Source organism: Physella acuta, unplaced genomic scaffold (assembly GCF_028476545.2).
Source record: "Physella acuta isolate Inbredline_101_S28 unplaced genomic scaffold, ASM2847654v3 ptg001372l, whole genome shotgun sequence".
Classification (NCBI taxonomy): domain Eukaryota; kingdom Metazoa; phylum Mollusca; class Gastropoda; family Physidae; genus Physella; species Physella acuta.
In genome coordinates this window covers 250,001-265,808 of record NW_026732887.1, presented here as the reverse complement: position 1 = coordinate 265,808, position 15,808 = coordinate 250,001, and the positions used below count along the sequence as shown (strand labels likewise).

At 36.6% G+C, this 15,808-nt stretch overlaps 1 protein-coding gene across 1 annotated transcript in view; it reads right to left on the bottom strand.

Annotated features, from left to right (window-relative positions):
* LOC131927098 (protocadherin Fat 4) overlaps positions 1 to 15,808 on the bottom strand; it is a 54,111-nt gene that overhangs the window by 21,506 nt on the left and 16,797 nt on the right. The window contains exons 12-22 of the mRNA XM_059282757.1: positions 11,711 to 14,837; positions 9,604 to 9,742; positions 6,796 to 7,162; positions 5,900 to 6,059; positions 5,026 to 5,226; positions 3,713 to 3,826; positions 3,372 to 3,471; positions 2,780 to 2,991; positions 2,103 to 2,125; positions 1,506 to 1,688; positions 634 to 921 (exon numbers count right to left, since the gene is read on the bottom strand). Coding sequence (XP_059138740.1) covers positions 634 to 921; positions 1,506 to 1,688; positions 2,103 to 2,125; positions 2,780 to 2,991; positions 3,372 to 3,471; positions 3,713 to 3,826; positions 5,026 to 5,226; positions 5,900 to 6,059; positions 6,796 to 7,162; positions 9,604 to 9,742; positions 11,711 to 14,837 — 4,914 coding nt within the window. The remainder of the gene's footprint in view (positions 1 to 633; positions 922 to 1,505; positions 1,689 to 2,102; positions 2,126 to 2,779; positions 2,992 to 3,371; positions 3,472 to 3,712; positions 3,827 to 5,025; positions 5,227 to 5,899; positions 6,060 to 6,795; positions 7,163 to 9,603; positions 9,743 to 11,710; positions 14,838 to 15,808) is intronic.

Sequence of the window (15,808 nt, the reverse complement as noted above, 5' to 3'; positions counted from 1 at the left end):
TTTATTTTTTTTTCAATAAAAAAGCCTTTATCTCAGATAAATTTGTCAGAAAACCATTGAGTAAAATGTCTAAATAAACTGTATATCACAAACTTTAGGAAGACTTTCTTTTTTTTATATATGTAGCTGATATGTAGATTATAGAAAAAACAACTATCCATTGATTTTACTGTTAAACCTACCATATTTTTAAAACGAGAGTTTTATTGTTACCTTATTTTAACAAAGATTTTGTTTTTGCTTAAAATGAGATTTTGAAGTAAATATTAACTTCCGTTATGTGTCGAAAATTAAAAATAATATTAGCGTGGCTTTAAATTTAAAACCAATTTCGCCCACAACGATCTTTATGTTCCGCTATTTACGGCCATCCCTAATAATCACTGATTTTGTGTAGACACAAATTAATAAGTTCTTTCACTGAAGTCTGTGAAAGTTTGTACAAGTCTGTGTGGAAGTTGCAGAGGAAGAAGTGGGGGGGGGGGGGGGTTGCTGATTTAAGTTAAACATTTCTAATCAAATTGATAATATAAGTCAAAGTATACATATGATTATTCAGCTAAAATAAATTTTGAAGACCATTTGTATTCTCTTTTAAAAAACAATGTTCTTTAATAACGGTTTAAGCTTTACTGGTATTTTCCTTATCATCTAAATCAACTTCAGAAATCTCCTCAACTTTTGAAAGCCTGTCGACTTCTTTGGAATTTCCCTTTTCTTCATGCTCCACTTCGGGAATTTCCTCAAGTTTATGCAGTTTTTCCGATGGCTTGACCTCAGGCTCTTCCGGTGGAACAATGGGGCTTAGGGTGGAGGATATGTAGGTGGCTGTGGCGACTCTGGAGGGGGCCCCGTCCAGGTCAGTGTCCATGTCCTGGAGCCTGTCCCGGAGATTGGCGTCTGATCTGATCAATGAGTCATCTAGAGGACAAAATTATATATTTATATTTTGAACGAAATTATATTGGTGATATTAAAAATCTTATTTCATTATTTCTTTATGTCTGCAGAGTTAAAATGAAATATTGCAGGATATAATAGAAGGCGAAAGTTAAAATCTCTAAATTCGATGTGTTTCTGCTTTTGAATGAAGCTATTCTGTACACTTTTAGCATTGCAATATCAACCAGTTTTATATCATTTAGAGTACTGCAAGAAGATTAAATAAATTTAAATTTCAATAACAAAACATGAAGCTCATACTCTGTCCCTACTACTAAATCAAACCATAAGAGAAACGAATTCGGATCTCGGTTTGCATTTGTGACTCAAACAGAGCCCTGAGACAACTTAGCTTTGATGAGTTGCTGACTTAATTTGGGGGAAAGTAAAGGCGGCTGGGCATAATACTGACCACACCATCTTTTCATATCCCAGGAATTATACGAACTGTGCTTCATCTGCCCAATGGATTGTTAAGTCTAAATAGAAAACTTTTGCAGCAAAGTTATTTCCATTACAACGCAACACACACCGACAGTCATTTATTCCCCCCACCCACTCACTGTAATAGTTACTGGAACTGTCCATGTTCCTCCTGACGTAACTACTGTCGTTATGTGTGAAGTACGTCGATGACATCACTTCCGTGCTAGTGTAAGGATGTTTCACATGCATGAGTGGGTCGCGGATAGACTCGGCTGAATGAACGTCACGAATGAGTTTGGTTGTTGAAGTTGACGTAGGGCCTGCTAAATGGAATAATGATTTTTTTTTGTCAAGACATATTGGCCTACTTGATTTATTAACAAAAAATGCGTTCACCATAACAATCTTGTGAAACTAGATATGTTTTTATTGTCTACCTGCAGACATAAATGTGGACGTCTTCTTTTCGTTTTCCTCTTTTTTAACTGTAAAAAATAACAATGAAATAAGTGAAATAATTTACTTACATATATATGTATATATGTATATATATATATATATATATATATATATATATATATATATATATATATATATATATATATATATATATACGTAATAATTCACACTTTTTAACACTGAGCAACGCGTAATTATTATAAATAGAACTACTGTAAACATGAAATGGTTTGGCTGGGTTTTTTTTTTCTATAATAGTCTTTTGTTCAACTTACCCAATTGTTTCCTGTCTTCGTCCCTGCAACACAAAGAAAAATAATGCACTCAGTCATGAAACATGCTCATATACTTATTACAACACATCGACAAATTAAAGCCTGTAATATATGTCTCGAATAAACTAACAAACACTATGTTGAAATATCATATACATACATAAATGTTGTAATAGCCTGTTTTTTTTTTAATTTACACCATGGTACCACACTGCAATTCATTTAATGAACTTAGCTTACAATGTAGTAAACTAACTTACTACATCTTACAGAGCATAATAACCTACCTTTTCCTGCGACAGTAGGCCACAAGACCTAATGACCTGTCTTTTCCTGCGACAGGAGAACACTTTACCTACCTCTACCCGCGACAGTAGACCACATGACCTACCTCTTACTATGGCAAAAGACCACTTGACCTAATGACATCTTTTCCTGATGCAGCAGACCACATGACCTACCTTTTCCTGCGACAGTAAACCACATGACCTAATGACCTGTCTTTTCCTGAGACAGCAGACTACATTACCTACCTGTATCCGCGACAGTAGACCACAAGACCTACCACTGCCTGCGCCGATAGACCACATGACCTAACGACCTACCTTTTTCTGATGCAGCAGACCACATGACCTACCACTGCCTACGCCAATAGACCATAAGACCTAACGACCTACCTTTTCCTACGACAGTAGCAGCAGTAGACGAGTACACCAACGATGACAGCAATGAGCACGAGAGCTGCCAGACAAGCGAACACGATGAGGATGATCATGGAGGTGCTGAGACTCGAGTCTGTGACGTTGTCTGTGTAGGGCAAGACTTTGGACACGGGAATCGTGCCAGTGGCGGCGGAGGCGGGGGTCCCGTCGGCTGATTTTTGCAGTTGCTGGGGACGATTGGAGAGAGTGATAAAACATTCATTAACTTTACCTCCTGCCTCCCATACTTTTTATACTATCTTCCTCTTCCCATACCTCAACTCCACTGGTTATATATAAACGCCCTCCCTCTCCTCCCATATACCATCGGTCATACATTCGAATTCCCCCTCCATATACCACTAATTATACACTCTACCTCCCCCTTCATAAGCTCGACACTCCTCCCCCCCCCATACACTTAACCTCCCCTCCCATATACCATTGGTTATACACTCTACCTTCTTTTCCCATAAACCACTGGTCATAATATGCCCCCCCCCCCTTATACGATCAGTTAAACACCCGCACCTCCGTATACTACAACACAACAAAAAAACAACCCAACCTTTAAAGCAGCTGTTTGGGTTAGGAATGTCTTAGATTTGTCCACGTTAGCAATGTCGTCAATGGATGAGTCGGCTAAGACAACGGCCAGCGCCACCGATCTGGAAATCAAAGGGAGGTAAACGTCAGAACTCGGTTTTTTCTTTTTAGTTTTTATTTAAGGAGGCCTAAAATAATTTTAAAGATATCAAATCCAGTACATGTATAATGAAAATTATTTATCATCATCTCCTTATAAATTGTTTAAACTTTATTAGTTCTCGTAATATGGACTACCGCAGTCTAGTTGCATTCTTTAAAACCTATATAAAACACATTTAAGACAGACTTGTATAAACTTACTCTGTAGCCAAAAGTCGTCTTCGTGTTGCTGCTGTAGTAGGTGTCTGGATGTCCCAGATTTTTATGGCGTTAGGACTAACGAAAGCTTGCTGTAGCTGTGTCGTCAAATTAGCTCTGAAGAAATAGTGGTATTATTTCCATTGGAAGTTTGGTTTAACCAATTAATCTTATGAATCACTGACAAATGTAGTATTTGTTTTACTACATTACTCAATGACGAATGCAATATGTTCCTCTACGTCACCTCACCACGTGAATCACTGACAAATGTTATTCCTGTATTTAGGTATCCTCACCATATAAATCAACATATATATATATAAACCTGATATTTTCTTTGAGTGTCACTTTAGCACACGAATCGCTGACAAACTCGATACGTTCTTTACTTTTTTTAGCGTCACTTTACCACATGAAAAACCGACAAATGTAATACTCGCCCCTACACCACCTCACCACATGGATCATTGACAAATGTTATACTTGTCTTCAGATGACCTCACCACATAAATAACTGACAAATGTTATACTTGTCTTCAGATGACCTCACCACATGAATAACTGACAAATGTTATACTTGTCTTTAGATCACCTCACCACATGAATAACTGACAAATGTAAAACTCACCCCTACACCACTTCACCACATAAATAACTGACAAATGTTATACTTGTCTTTAGATCACCTCAACACATGAATAACTGACAAATGTTATACTTGTCTTTAGATCACCTCACCACATGAATAACTGACAAATGTAAAACTCACCCCTACACCACTTCACCACATAAATAACTGACAAATGTTATACTTGTCTTTAGATCACCTCAACACATGAATAACTGACAAATGTTATACTTGTCTTTAGATCACCTCACCACATGAATAACTGACAAATGTAAAACTCACCCCTACACCACTTCACCACATAAATAACTGACAAATGTTATACTTGTCTTTAGATCACCTCAACACATGAATAACTGACAAATGTTATACTTGTCTTTAGATCACCTCACCACATGAATAACTGACAAATGTAAAACTCACCCCTACACCACTTCACCACATAAATAACTGACAAATGTTATACTTGTCTTTAGATCACCTCAACACATGAATAACTGACAAATGTTATACTTGTCTTTAGATCACCTCACCACATGAATAACTGACAAATGTTATACTTGTCTTTAGATCACCTCACCTCGTAGATCACTGACAAACCTAACACTTGCCCCTACAACACCTCACCACATGAATCACTTAAAAATGTAATACTTCATGGATCCCTGACAAAGCTAACACTTGCCTTTTGGTCTCCAGCGTCGCTTCCGTCTCGCTGACAACGACGGCAACCAGGTGCTTGTCTTTGTTGAAGGTGTCCAGCCTGACCACGCCCACACGGGACTCGGTGCCAGCGGATGTCGTGGTGGTCAAGACGACCCACTGGGTGTAGCGGGCGTTCTCGAGGATTTTGTCCTTCAGGTTCACGGTCATAACACCTGTCGTCCTTAAACAAGAAAGGTGTTAACTTTGTTTTAAAAAAACATTTTTGTGATGGATTTGTAATGTTTTCATTTACATGGGCCGGCGTGGCCTAATGGTAGAGAGCTAGACTGTTAACTCGAGTTCGAATCCGGGTAAAAATCAATGGAACATCCCTGATTCCACCCAGCTCTGATGGGTATCTAACTTACGTTAGGAAAACAAAGGCGGCTGGGTATAGTGCTTTCCACACTATCACTTCATATGCCGAAGTCTCTGAAGCAGATGAAAGCTTCTTCATCTGACTAATGTGTCTTGGGAAATTATAATTTAGTGACAGTATTTTTCGGACTTAATAATTGGACAAGGTTTTTTTTGTTACAATGAGAGTCATTTTAATAAAATTCCATCATGCTTCTTAATCTATTACTGATAAATAAGTTTCAGTTATTCAACGCAATACTGAATAGTTCTTTTTTATATTCAACGTTTAAAGAAAAGGCCTACTTTAAAAAAAAAATATTGCTCACATATTTTTAAAACTTATTTTTACGTGTATTATATACCTTTTGATATATAATGAATAATTACTGACTACATTTAAAAACAGATTTTGAATGCTTGTTAAAATAGTCAAAACACATTAAACACATTTTAAAACATTCAACAATTGCTGCATACTCAAGAAAAAAACTTACTTGGAGATATTGAAGACGTTAGTGCCGACAGAAGTGAACTCGTTCTTCCTGGTTACCGACGTGTCAAGGCCGAAATCTGCCGTGGTCAGTGTACAGACCACGTCACCAGACGCAGCGTCGTGTGGGAATTCCCGGGAGATGAAGCTTGTCGTGTTGAATGCTGGGTGGGAATTTTTTTTTTCAGATGTCGATTAGATTCTCAATTGGTGATTTTTAGTGAACACTGCTTAGTTTGTCAAATGTGATTTCTTTATTTTTAGTTTTTTTAAGTGACGATGTGAACGATGCTTGCGTTTTGTGTAAGGTGTTGTCGATTAGTTTGTCAAATGTGATTTTTACTTATGTCCTGAACGATGGGTGGGGATTTTTTTTTCAAGATGTCAATTAGATTCTCAAATATGATGTTTATTTACGTGGTGAAAGATGGGTGGGTTTTGTATTAGATGTTGTCGCTTAGTTTATCAAATGTGATTTTGTTTTTATTTTTGAGGTGAATACTGGATTGTTTTCGTATAAGTGGTTTCAATTATTTTGTAAAATTTGATATATTTTTTAGTTATGTGGTGAACGGTATATAGGATTTATATCTGCTGTTGTCGATTAGATTACCAAATGTAACATCTAGCTTAACAAATTCCTTACGTCTGAAAAAGTTTCAATACCGGTAACAGCCTACTAGCGTGGTCTTAAATTAGAAATTCTATTCGACATTTAAGCATTAACACTTTTATTTATCATTTTATAGTTTTACTTTAAAAAGTATATTTTCTAAACTCTTTATAATGTATATAAAAGTATTCTGAAATTGTAATGTTTTGTAATATTTTTTTATCATACTGTCCTGACAAGATGTGTTTTGCTGAAATAGTTAAAAATTTAAATCTAAATGTATTTACATATAACTTTGATCGTTTCATCTACATTGGTCACTTTGATGACCACAGTCGCCGTGGACGTCAGCTTGGGGCTGCCACCATCAACTGCCGTCACGTACAACGTAAAGGTAGGGAACACCTCGTAGCTGAACTGTTTTTTCACAGATATCTTCCCCGTCGAGTCCATGGCAAAATACGAGCTGCCCAGCGTACTGGCTATGGCCAATGTGAATTGGCTGTTGGCGTTGTTGACTTCATCAGCGTCGGTGACCGTCAGCTGACCAATGAATTGACCAACAGGAACGTTTTCTACAGTTGTGAACGTCAACGTGGATTTATTGAACGTGGGGTAGTTGTCGTTGACGTCCTCCACTTTGACAATCACTTGCTGTTGATAAAATTAGGTAAATAAAATCAGTTTAAATTATATGTATACTTAGGGCTTTCTTCATTTCTGGCTTTCTTCATATCTGAGTAAGCCATGCCGTTTATTTATATTTACAAACAATTGCCTGGTGCGTTGTTTTATTAACTTCCTTTGTCATCGATGTTATCGCAATAAAGATGTTCACATCTTTAAAAAATATGTAATGATCCGATAAATACAACAATACATATTTATTCCAAGTACTTCAATGAATAATTTATTTTTATTCACCAGCATACGCGACTTTTAAAATAATATAATAAAATTTCTAAAAATATTTAAAATTAAATTTAATTACAAATCTATCTCAACACACCAGTGGTAATCTATAATATAAGCCAAGTGGTAGTGTGTCAGTTCTTCCTTTCTTCCGTAATCACTATACATTTTAGAACCATAAAAGTAAACATCAGACCATGCAGTGATTTTAAATTGCATCGCATTGTCTTATTACAAGTATAAGAGTAGGGTTTGTTTATATAACGATTTAAATTTATTTTATAGTTGCCACATGGTTTACTGATTTGCATAACGGTAAGAAAATATTAAATACCCGCATATTGCTAAAACATATTGAACGGCTCATAGTCAAATAATATTTTCGCTTAATTCCTTGAAAAAGTGCATACATGTTAATAACAGTAGGGTCGAAAAACAAATAAATCAAAATATTTAGTAATTCTGCCAAGGGAGATAATTTTAAAAAGAAATTCAACACACACTAATTTTTAAAAAATGTGAATGCGAATTCCGTGGATGAAAATGAGGACATTATTGTTGCATTATTATAATTAGTATGGATTGATAAAGTGTACTGTGGAAGGTAAAACACGGTTTTATTTACAAACTTGTATTTAACTTGCTTGATCTGTCGTCAGTCTTTTTGTCTAAATCGAAACACACGAGTGAAATCACTGGCACTTCTAGCTGACTGCATACGGTTCAAAGTTGGCACGTGGGTCAAGACATGAAGACAATGCAATCTGACATTCAATTTGACTTAAATCGATGCCTAATTAATTTTTTATTAATTAATTTAAATTGTGTCCAAATTAGTAGACAGTCTCATCCAACTATTCCGCACTATTATACGCGTGATATCAAGTTTGTTAGGTGCGCAATGGTTTTTATTTATGCAACTCTAGTGCATTAAAAAATATAAAGTACGGGGAAAACATTTCATAAAAAAACGTTTTAATAACAAGCTTTTATATAGTAACGCACTAATAAGTAGAAAATAAATGAGTTTCTTTAAATATATAGTAATACACTTCTATTTAAATAACTATAAGAAATATAAATATAAAGAACTATATTGCGTTTGTGTTTTTGATTGTATTTTTTTTTTTTTTGGCGTTTGCAGTTTAGTTTGCATTGTGTTTGTGTTTGCATTGTTTTTGTGTTTTTCTTTGTGTTTGTGTTTGCGTTGTGTTTGTATTTGCGTTTGTGTTTAGTATTGTTCTGTCCCCAAGTTGGTTAAAAAAGATTTACCGTGGTGGAGCACAGACACGAAGCTAGTACTCTAAAGGCTATAAATAGCTTTCCGCGTTCCTTATTTTATGAGTTTAGGCCGAGATCTGAATATCAATATTAATATGCCGTGTACAGCAACAAGCGCTAATATTCTCAATGTTCTAGCAGCGAATGACTTTAAATCGAGACAACAATTTTCTTTTTACTGACCTACACAGATCAATTTTGTTGCTGGATATCATGGGATTTTTATATACTGTGGAACCATGATCCAACAGATGTAGACTCAAGGAGTTAAAGCTCCATACTATCATGACGATGTCCTTCTGAACTAGGTGAACCTAAGGAGCCCATCGTCTCTAGCCAATCAAATTAGAGTTAGTTGGACTCAGTGGGACCCTTCTTTTCTAGCCAATCAGATTAGAGTTAGTTGGACTCAGTGGGACTCTCCTTTTCTAGCCAATCAGGATAGAGGTAGTTGGATTCAGTTGGACCCACCGTATCTTATCCAGACCATCTGAGCTAGATATTCTTAGGAAAGGGGGGAGGGCAGCGAAGGCACACAAAAATGTAAGTTCAAGGGAGCTAGCTCACTGTCTACATCCAAAGCCCATTCCAGCTAATTGAACAAAATTATGTCCATAACCTAAAGATCTAAGGCTGATAACGGTAAAATAATGATGATTCTGCAAATACGATTTTCCAAAAGTATTATTAAGGAATAGATGAACGATACTACAAGTTTGAAATTTAATTTTTTTTTTTTACATTTTACATAATCAGATTTTAGCCCTCTTAACACCCTTTCCCACCCCTTCCCGGGTTCGGTGGTACTGTAGTTTCTACACATTTCCTATATCCGGAAAAACTACTAAATCAGTGATGGTGAAAATGAATAGGGATGACAACATGGAAGTAAACGAACTGACCTTGGTGACGTACGTATTGTCGTAACGTTGAACGGAGACCAGCAAGACATAGTATGCGTACGTCTCCCTGTCCAGCACTTTGTTGGTGGTCAGCATACCCCCAGTGGTCAGACTAAACGTCTGGTTAAAGTTTCCACCTCTGAAATCAAGGTCAAAGTTTTAACTTTGTCGAAAGACACGATTATTAGCTTGATTCTGTTTCAAGAATATTTTTTTCTAAAGCTACAAAAGCACTCTTGCCGTGTGTGTTTGTGTGAGTGTGTATGTGTTTGTGTATGTGCGTTAAAGCTTGCATGTGTGAGTCATTATATATATATATATATATATATATATATATATATATATATATATATATATATATATATATATATATATGAATAAATGTGTGCATCTTTTTTGTGAGTGTGTAGGGGAGTGATTGATTGTTGGTATAACTGTGTTTGTTTGCTTACGTGTCAGTATGTTTCTACTTGTCTGACTCAGTTTTAATTCATTTTGACAACAACGAAAAGATAATTAAATATCTGTGTATTTAAAAAAAGCAAAAACAAGTCACAAGATTTTCTTAGAAAATAATACTAACTACTTGGCAAACATTAGATATTGTAAATCAGTGCACCCATGGGAATACCAACACTTCACTTTGAATAAGTTGTTTTTCAGCAGCGAGGCCTTTAACCTTACGAGTATAATTTTTTTACACCATGTAAATTTACTTTTAGCACGATACTGATCCAGTTGAAAGCAACCATGCTCGTAGTGAGTGATATCAAGATAATTTAGATCAATCATCTTAAAAAGATAGAAAATTAGACAAAATAATATATTTGTTGTATTCCCACATAATAGAAAGATGAAGCAAAAGCACAAAACTAATGTTTACAACAAAAAAAAAAACGTTTATACAAACTCAAAACTATTATATACTAGCCGTCGGTACCCGTTACCCGTGAATTATAGGTCTATATATTTTTAATGTTATACATGTCTGAGAAAAATATTTTATAAAATAGTTATTGGTCAAAACGCATTGTGCTTTACTACACGATGAACGATATTAGAGACAAAGCAAAGAAATAACTAAATAGTTTTAACATCCGGCACATTTGAAATAACATAGGCTAACAATGCCTATTAGAAAAATCAAAACCAAATTAAAGGCTATATATTATTATACAACAGAATACCATATTACATCTACACACTGATTATGAGACTTAAATGGTTCCGTTAAAAAGTCAGCTATTCAATGGTCATTATGCTGTTTTTTAAAGTAATTTGTATTTGTTTGACCGAGAAAATTGTATATATTTAATAGCGTACGTCTTGATACGTAGATTTATAGAATCTAGATTTTAATCAAATTTGAATAAGATAGTTCATTTCTTTATATTCTAAAATCGGACGATGACGCCATAAGTGTTGTGTTCTCCCCATTGTGTAAAGATGTGGCATGTGACGTCATTTTTTATTGCGTTATTCTCATAACTATAAACACATTTTCGGTTGTATGATGGAAATTGTGTTTCTACATTCGAATATGAATTTATTTTTATTTTTCTTCTTTAAATAAAATTTAGGTTATACATTTAAATCATCTAACATACATATTATTTTCAACAAAAGTCCTATCAAGTTCTTCATTATCGCTGAAGATATTGATCTCATATCCTGTGGCAATATTTTGCGGACAGAAAGAAAGAAGTGCGCATATGGGCTTTTATATATTAGGATTTTTATCTAAGTTGATCTATTTGGTAATTAGTTCAGAACATTTAAGAGCTTGAACATCAAAGATAATAAATGTTTTTAAAACTTGTATTGCGAGACTGAATACAGATTTTCATCGTGGATTTAGTCCTAATAGTCGTGCCGGTAAATTTAATAAAAATTTAAAAAATTAGTATCGATCAATTAAATAAACACAGCAAAGTGTGTCTACATTTACAAGTTGACAATTAATTTAAAAACAAATTAATCAATTTAAAAAGGAAGTTATTTTTGCTTTATATCAAGATTTTTGTCTTTTTTAATAAACCACACAACCCGTTATCTCTTGGATAAATTGGGAGGCTGCAGGAATTATACAATTGATACAAATACTTACATTATGGTAAAAATGTCCCCAGTCCAATTTCTCTCAGGTGGTATAGTGTCTACTACGGTTCCTATAGGCTGATTCTCCTTCACACTAAATGAATAGTCTCCAGAAGGTGCCTGAGATACAGGGTTGACGGTGATACCGATAGTAGCAGTACCGGAAAGTGGTGGAATACCTTGGTCGATCGCAGCGATGACAAGCGTATAAAACCCGCTGGTCGATTCAAACGATTTTGTCGTTTTTACTTTTCCATTTGAAATGTCCACATTAAAAAGACCGTCGTCATTTCCGCTTTGTATGATGTAATTCAAGTCGCCGTTAACACCAACATCTCTATCTGTAGTGTTGACATCATACAGCAATGTCCCTACTACAATGTTTGAGAAAATCTCGAGGTCAACTCTGGTGAAACCCAAATTTGGTGTGTTATCGTTCTCATCTTTGACGGTCACAGTGGCGGTTGCTGAGGCTGTGTTGGACCCATCTGACGCAGTTACAATGATGACGTGAGTTCTGTTGGACTCGTAGTCCAGACTTTTGTTCAATGAAAGTTCACCTGTGGATTTCGCTATCTGGAAAATCCCAAAACTGTTATTAGTAATAGCGTACGTCACTTCACCAAATGTTCCAGAGTCCAAATCTGTAGCCAAGACGTAGAAGAAAGTCTCCGCCAAAGGAAATGTTTCGGGAACTCCTACGTTGTACACGCTACTTGTAAATACAGGCGAGTTGTTGTTGAAATCAGTGACGCTTATTACGACCACACTAGTCGATGATCGACTACTGGCCCCTGCATTATCTACCGCCTTAACGTAAAAGTTGTAGCTCTTTGCTGTCGAATATTCTAGGGAGCCAGTCAACGATATCACACCTGTTGTTGAGTTGATAGTAAAAGGCGCGCCTGACTCCATTGAGTATGTCAACTTTCCAAACTGACCAACATCCTTATCTGTCGCAGTGACTTGTCCAACGATTGTTCCAGTTTTTGCCGTTTCGTTGACTGACCAGGAATAGATAGTGTTCGAGAAAACAGGATCATACAAGTTGACCTGTGTGACGGTTATATTTAAGGTGAACGTACTGGTTAGTGAGTTATTGAGAATGTTTTGTGCTAGTACAACTAGTGTGTATGAGCTTGTGTTAGCGTAGCTTAAAGGTTCGATTAGTTGTAGTTCTCCACCCAATGGCTCGATGTAAAATTTATTCTGAGAGTTGCCAGACTTTATGGAATAAAGCAAATCACCACTTGCATGTTCTTTTGCTCCGTTAGCTGTCGCGTCCATGTTGTATATTAAATCTCCTGCAGTTTTAGTTTCTAAAACAGAGATAGAGTCTGATGTTGGGTTAAAAAGGGGCTGTTTGAACTCTGGGTCTATGGTCACTGTGACTAAAGCTGTAGAGTAGCGAGGTGGGGTTCCATGGTCAGCTGCCATTACTTCAAGAATATAAAGTGAGTTGGTGTTTGCGTCTAGAAGGATATTTGATGTCAAAACTTTTCCTACAAATTTGAAGGCGTTGTTTGTGTTTCCTGATGTGATATTTAACGTCATGGTGCTGTTAGCGCCATTGTCAGTGTCTGTTACTGTAAGTGTAGCTATAGACGCACCTGAAGCAGTACCGTGTTTTGTATTGACTGCATACATTGCTGGACTAAATACCGGATCATTGTCATTGACGTCTGAAACTGTAATGCCGATGGTTGTTGTGTTAGTTTGATTATTGGTATTGTTTACCTTAACTACCAAGGTCAGTGACTGATAACTCTCGCGGTCCATGGGATAGTTTAAGTAAATCCCACCTAGCCTTTCATTGACAGAAAACTGATCTGTATTTGACTGACTGGTGATGTAGTAGGTCAACTGTGTACCGAAATCTTTATCGCTGGCGGTGATGTTAAAGACGTTAGCACCGGTAGCCGTGTCTTCAGGTAAAGTGATGTTCACAGTTCCACCTGGGCTGATCAAGATTGGATTCTGTTCGTTCTTATCGTCCACTCTTATAAAGACGAGGGTAGTGCTGCTGAGTTTGTTTGGAGTGCCGCGATCTGTGGCACACAGAACTAGTGTGTAGAATTGTGTCGTCTCGTAGTCCAACACACTAGCCAATGAGAGAACGCCTGTGTTGGAGTATTTAAAGACATTTCCTGTGTTTCCAGATAGGATGGAATAATCTATAGTTGCATTGTTACCACTGTCTGGATCTGTAGCTGTGATGGTGTAGGTTGTAGCTAGTCCATCTGGGCCTTCAAAAATAGCACCATTGTAGTAGCTGTTGCCGAACTTTGGAGCATTATCGTTACAGTCCAATACTGATATCGTGACAGTTCCAGAAGTTACAAGACCTAAGGCAGTCGATGCTTTCAGTACAAGAGTGTATGACGTAGGGGACGTTTCTCTGTCAAGTGACTTGACAAGTCTGATGGTGCCCTGAGTTTGGTGAATGTTGAAATATAGTAAATCGCCGCTCTGAATTGAATATGAGATTAACTCGTAGGTCCCTGAGGCTGAAGCTGTCATTATGATTTCCGATACATTTGTGTTTTCGTAGACCTGTACAACTTTTGGTAGACCAGTAAAGACCAGGGTCTGGCTAATTTTTACTTTTACTGCTATTGTTGTTGTTCTTGCGGGTGATAGACCATCCGACACGGTAAACACTAACGTGTAATCCCCTGCCTGGAATGGACCAGACGACCTTAACCTGACCCACCCTTTAGTTGAGTCGACCTCAAAGAGATTGTAAGTGTCTCCAGAGACCAGAGTGTATTGTAGACCATTGACTGACACGTCTTTATCTGAGCAGGAAAACTGCCATAAGAAATTGGTCACGTTAGTGCTGGGTGTGATGAGAAAGGGAGCGATGGGGTCACACACGGGCTGATTATCGTTCTCGTCTTTTACGTTGATGGTCACCGTACAACTTCCGGTCCGTTTCGTCGTGTCTGATTGGTCTTCTGCAAGTACGATGACCGTGTAGTAGTCTTTAACATCCGCATCCAGACCGATACCAACTCGCATTATTCCCGTTGTGCTCTCTATTACAAAGGGCACAGTGCTGTCTTGAAGTGAATATGATAGAACACCGTCATTGCCGCGGTCTCCGTCAGTTGCTGTCACTTTTATGACAGACGTCCCTGGTAGATTAATAAAGGAAGTATTTTTGTTATATCACTTACCTGTTGTAACTGATAAAATAGAAGGGTTTCCTGATACTTATTTTTGGACAGACGGAATATTTTCCTTATATAGCATCTGACTTCACAGATTTCAATGATATTTCAGATTTCTGGTGATTTACTACTACGATTATTTTTTTAATGTTGAGGTATGTGAAAGAATGAACAATCTGATTGGTCCTTTTGGCTTCAGCATTGTCGAGGCTAAAAAGTTCAGGTAATATGCACACAAGACACTATACAACGACATATAGAAGATATTCTTGCAGAGTACAAAGCCGGCTAGGGGAGGAGAATGAGGAGGAGACAAATGAGACGGCTGGATGTGTTTAGGACTGGACCATATTTCTTTTGAGGGTCCAACGACCCTCCAAGGCTTAAAGGACAAATTAGATTTTTATTCTAGCAACATTATATCGGGATATTAAATCTGCACTAATATATTTTCGTGTTAACCCAACTCTAAAACAATAAGAAGTAAGGTTTGCGCACAAATAGTTGTATAAGATTATGTATTTATTTCATAACCTTTATAACAGAGGTGTGAGGTTCGTTGATTAGGGGGACAAGGCAAGTCCCCAGAAAGGTTCAAATAATTCAAGATATTAAATTTTGACAAACTGTTATGCGACGTCATGGTTTAGTTAATAATGTTACATGTGGAACCCATGTCGTTTTACTTAAGGTATTTTATATCTTTTCTCTACCACCCTCCATCAGACCACCTAGCTGGTACCTAATGTGACATTCTACTGCTTAACAAGATTCCATTGTGGTATTTGACATTAATGCTGCATATATCCATATTGTGAAAGAAACAGGTGAAGTTAGATTAACTTGTTTTCCTGTATGTATATTTTTAATGAATTTATTAAATTGCTTTACAATGCTATATTTTGATAGTTGTAATTTTTAAAGTTGATTTTCCT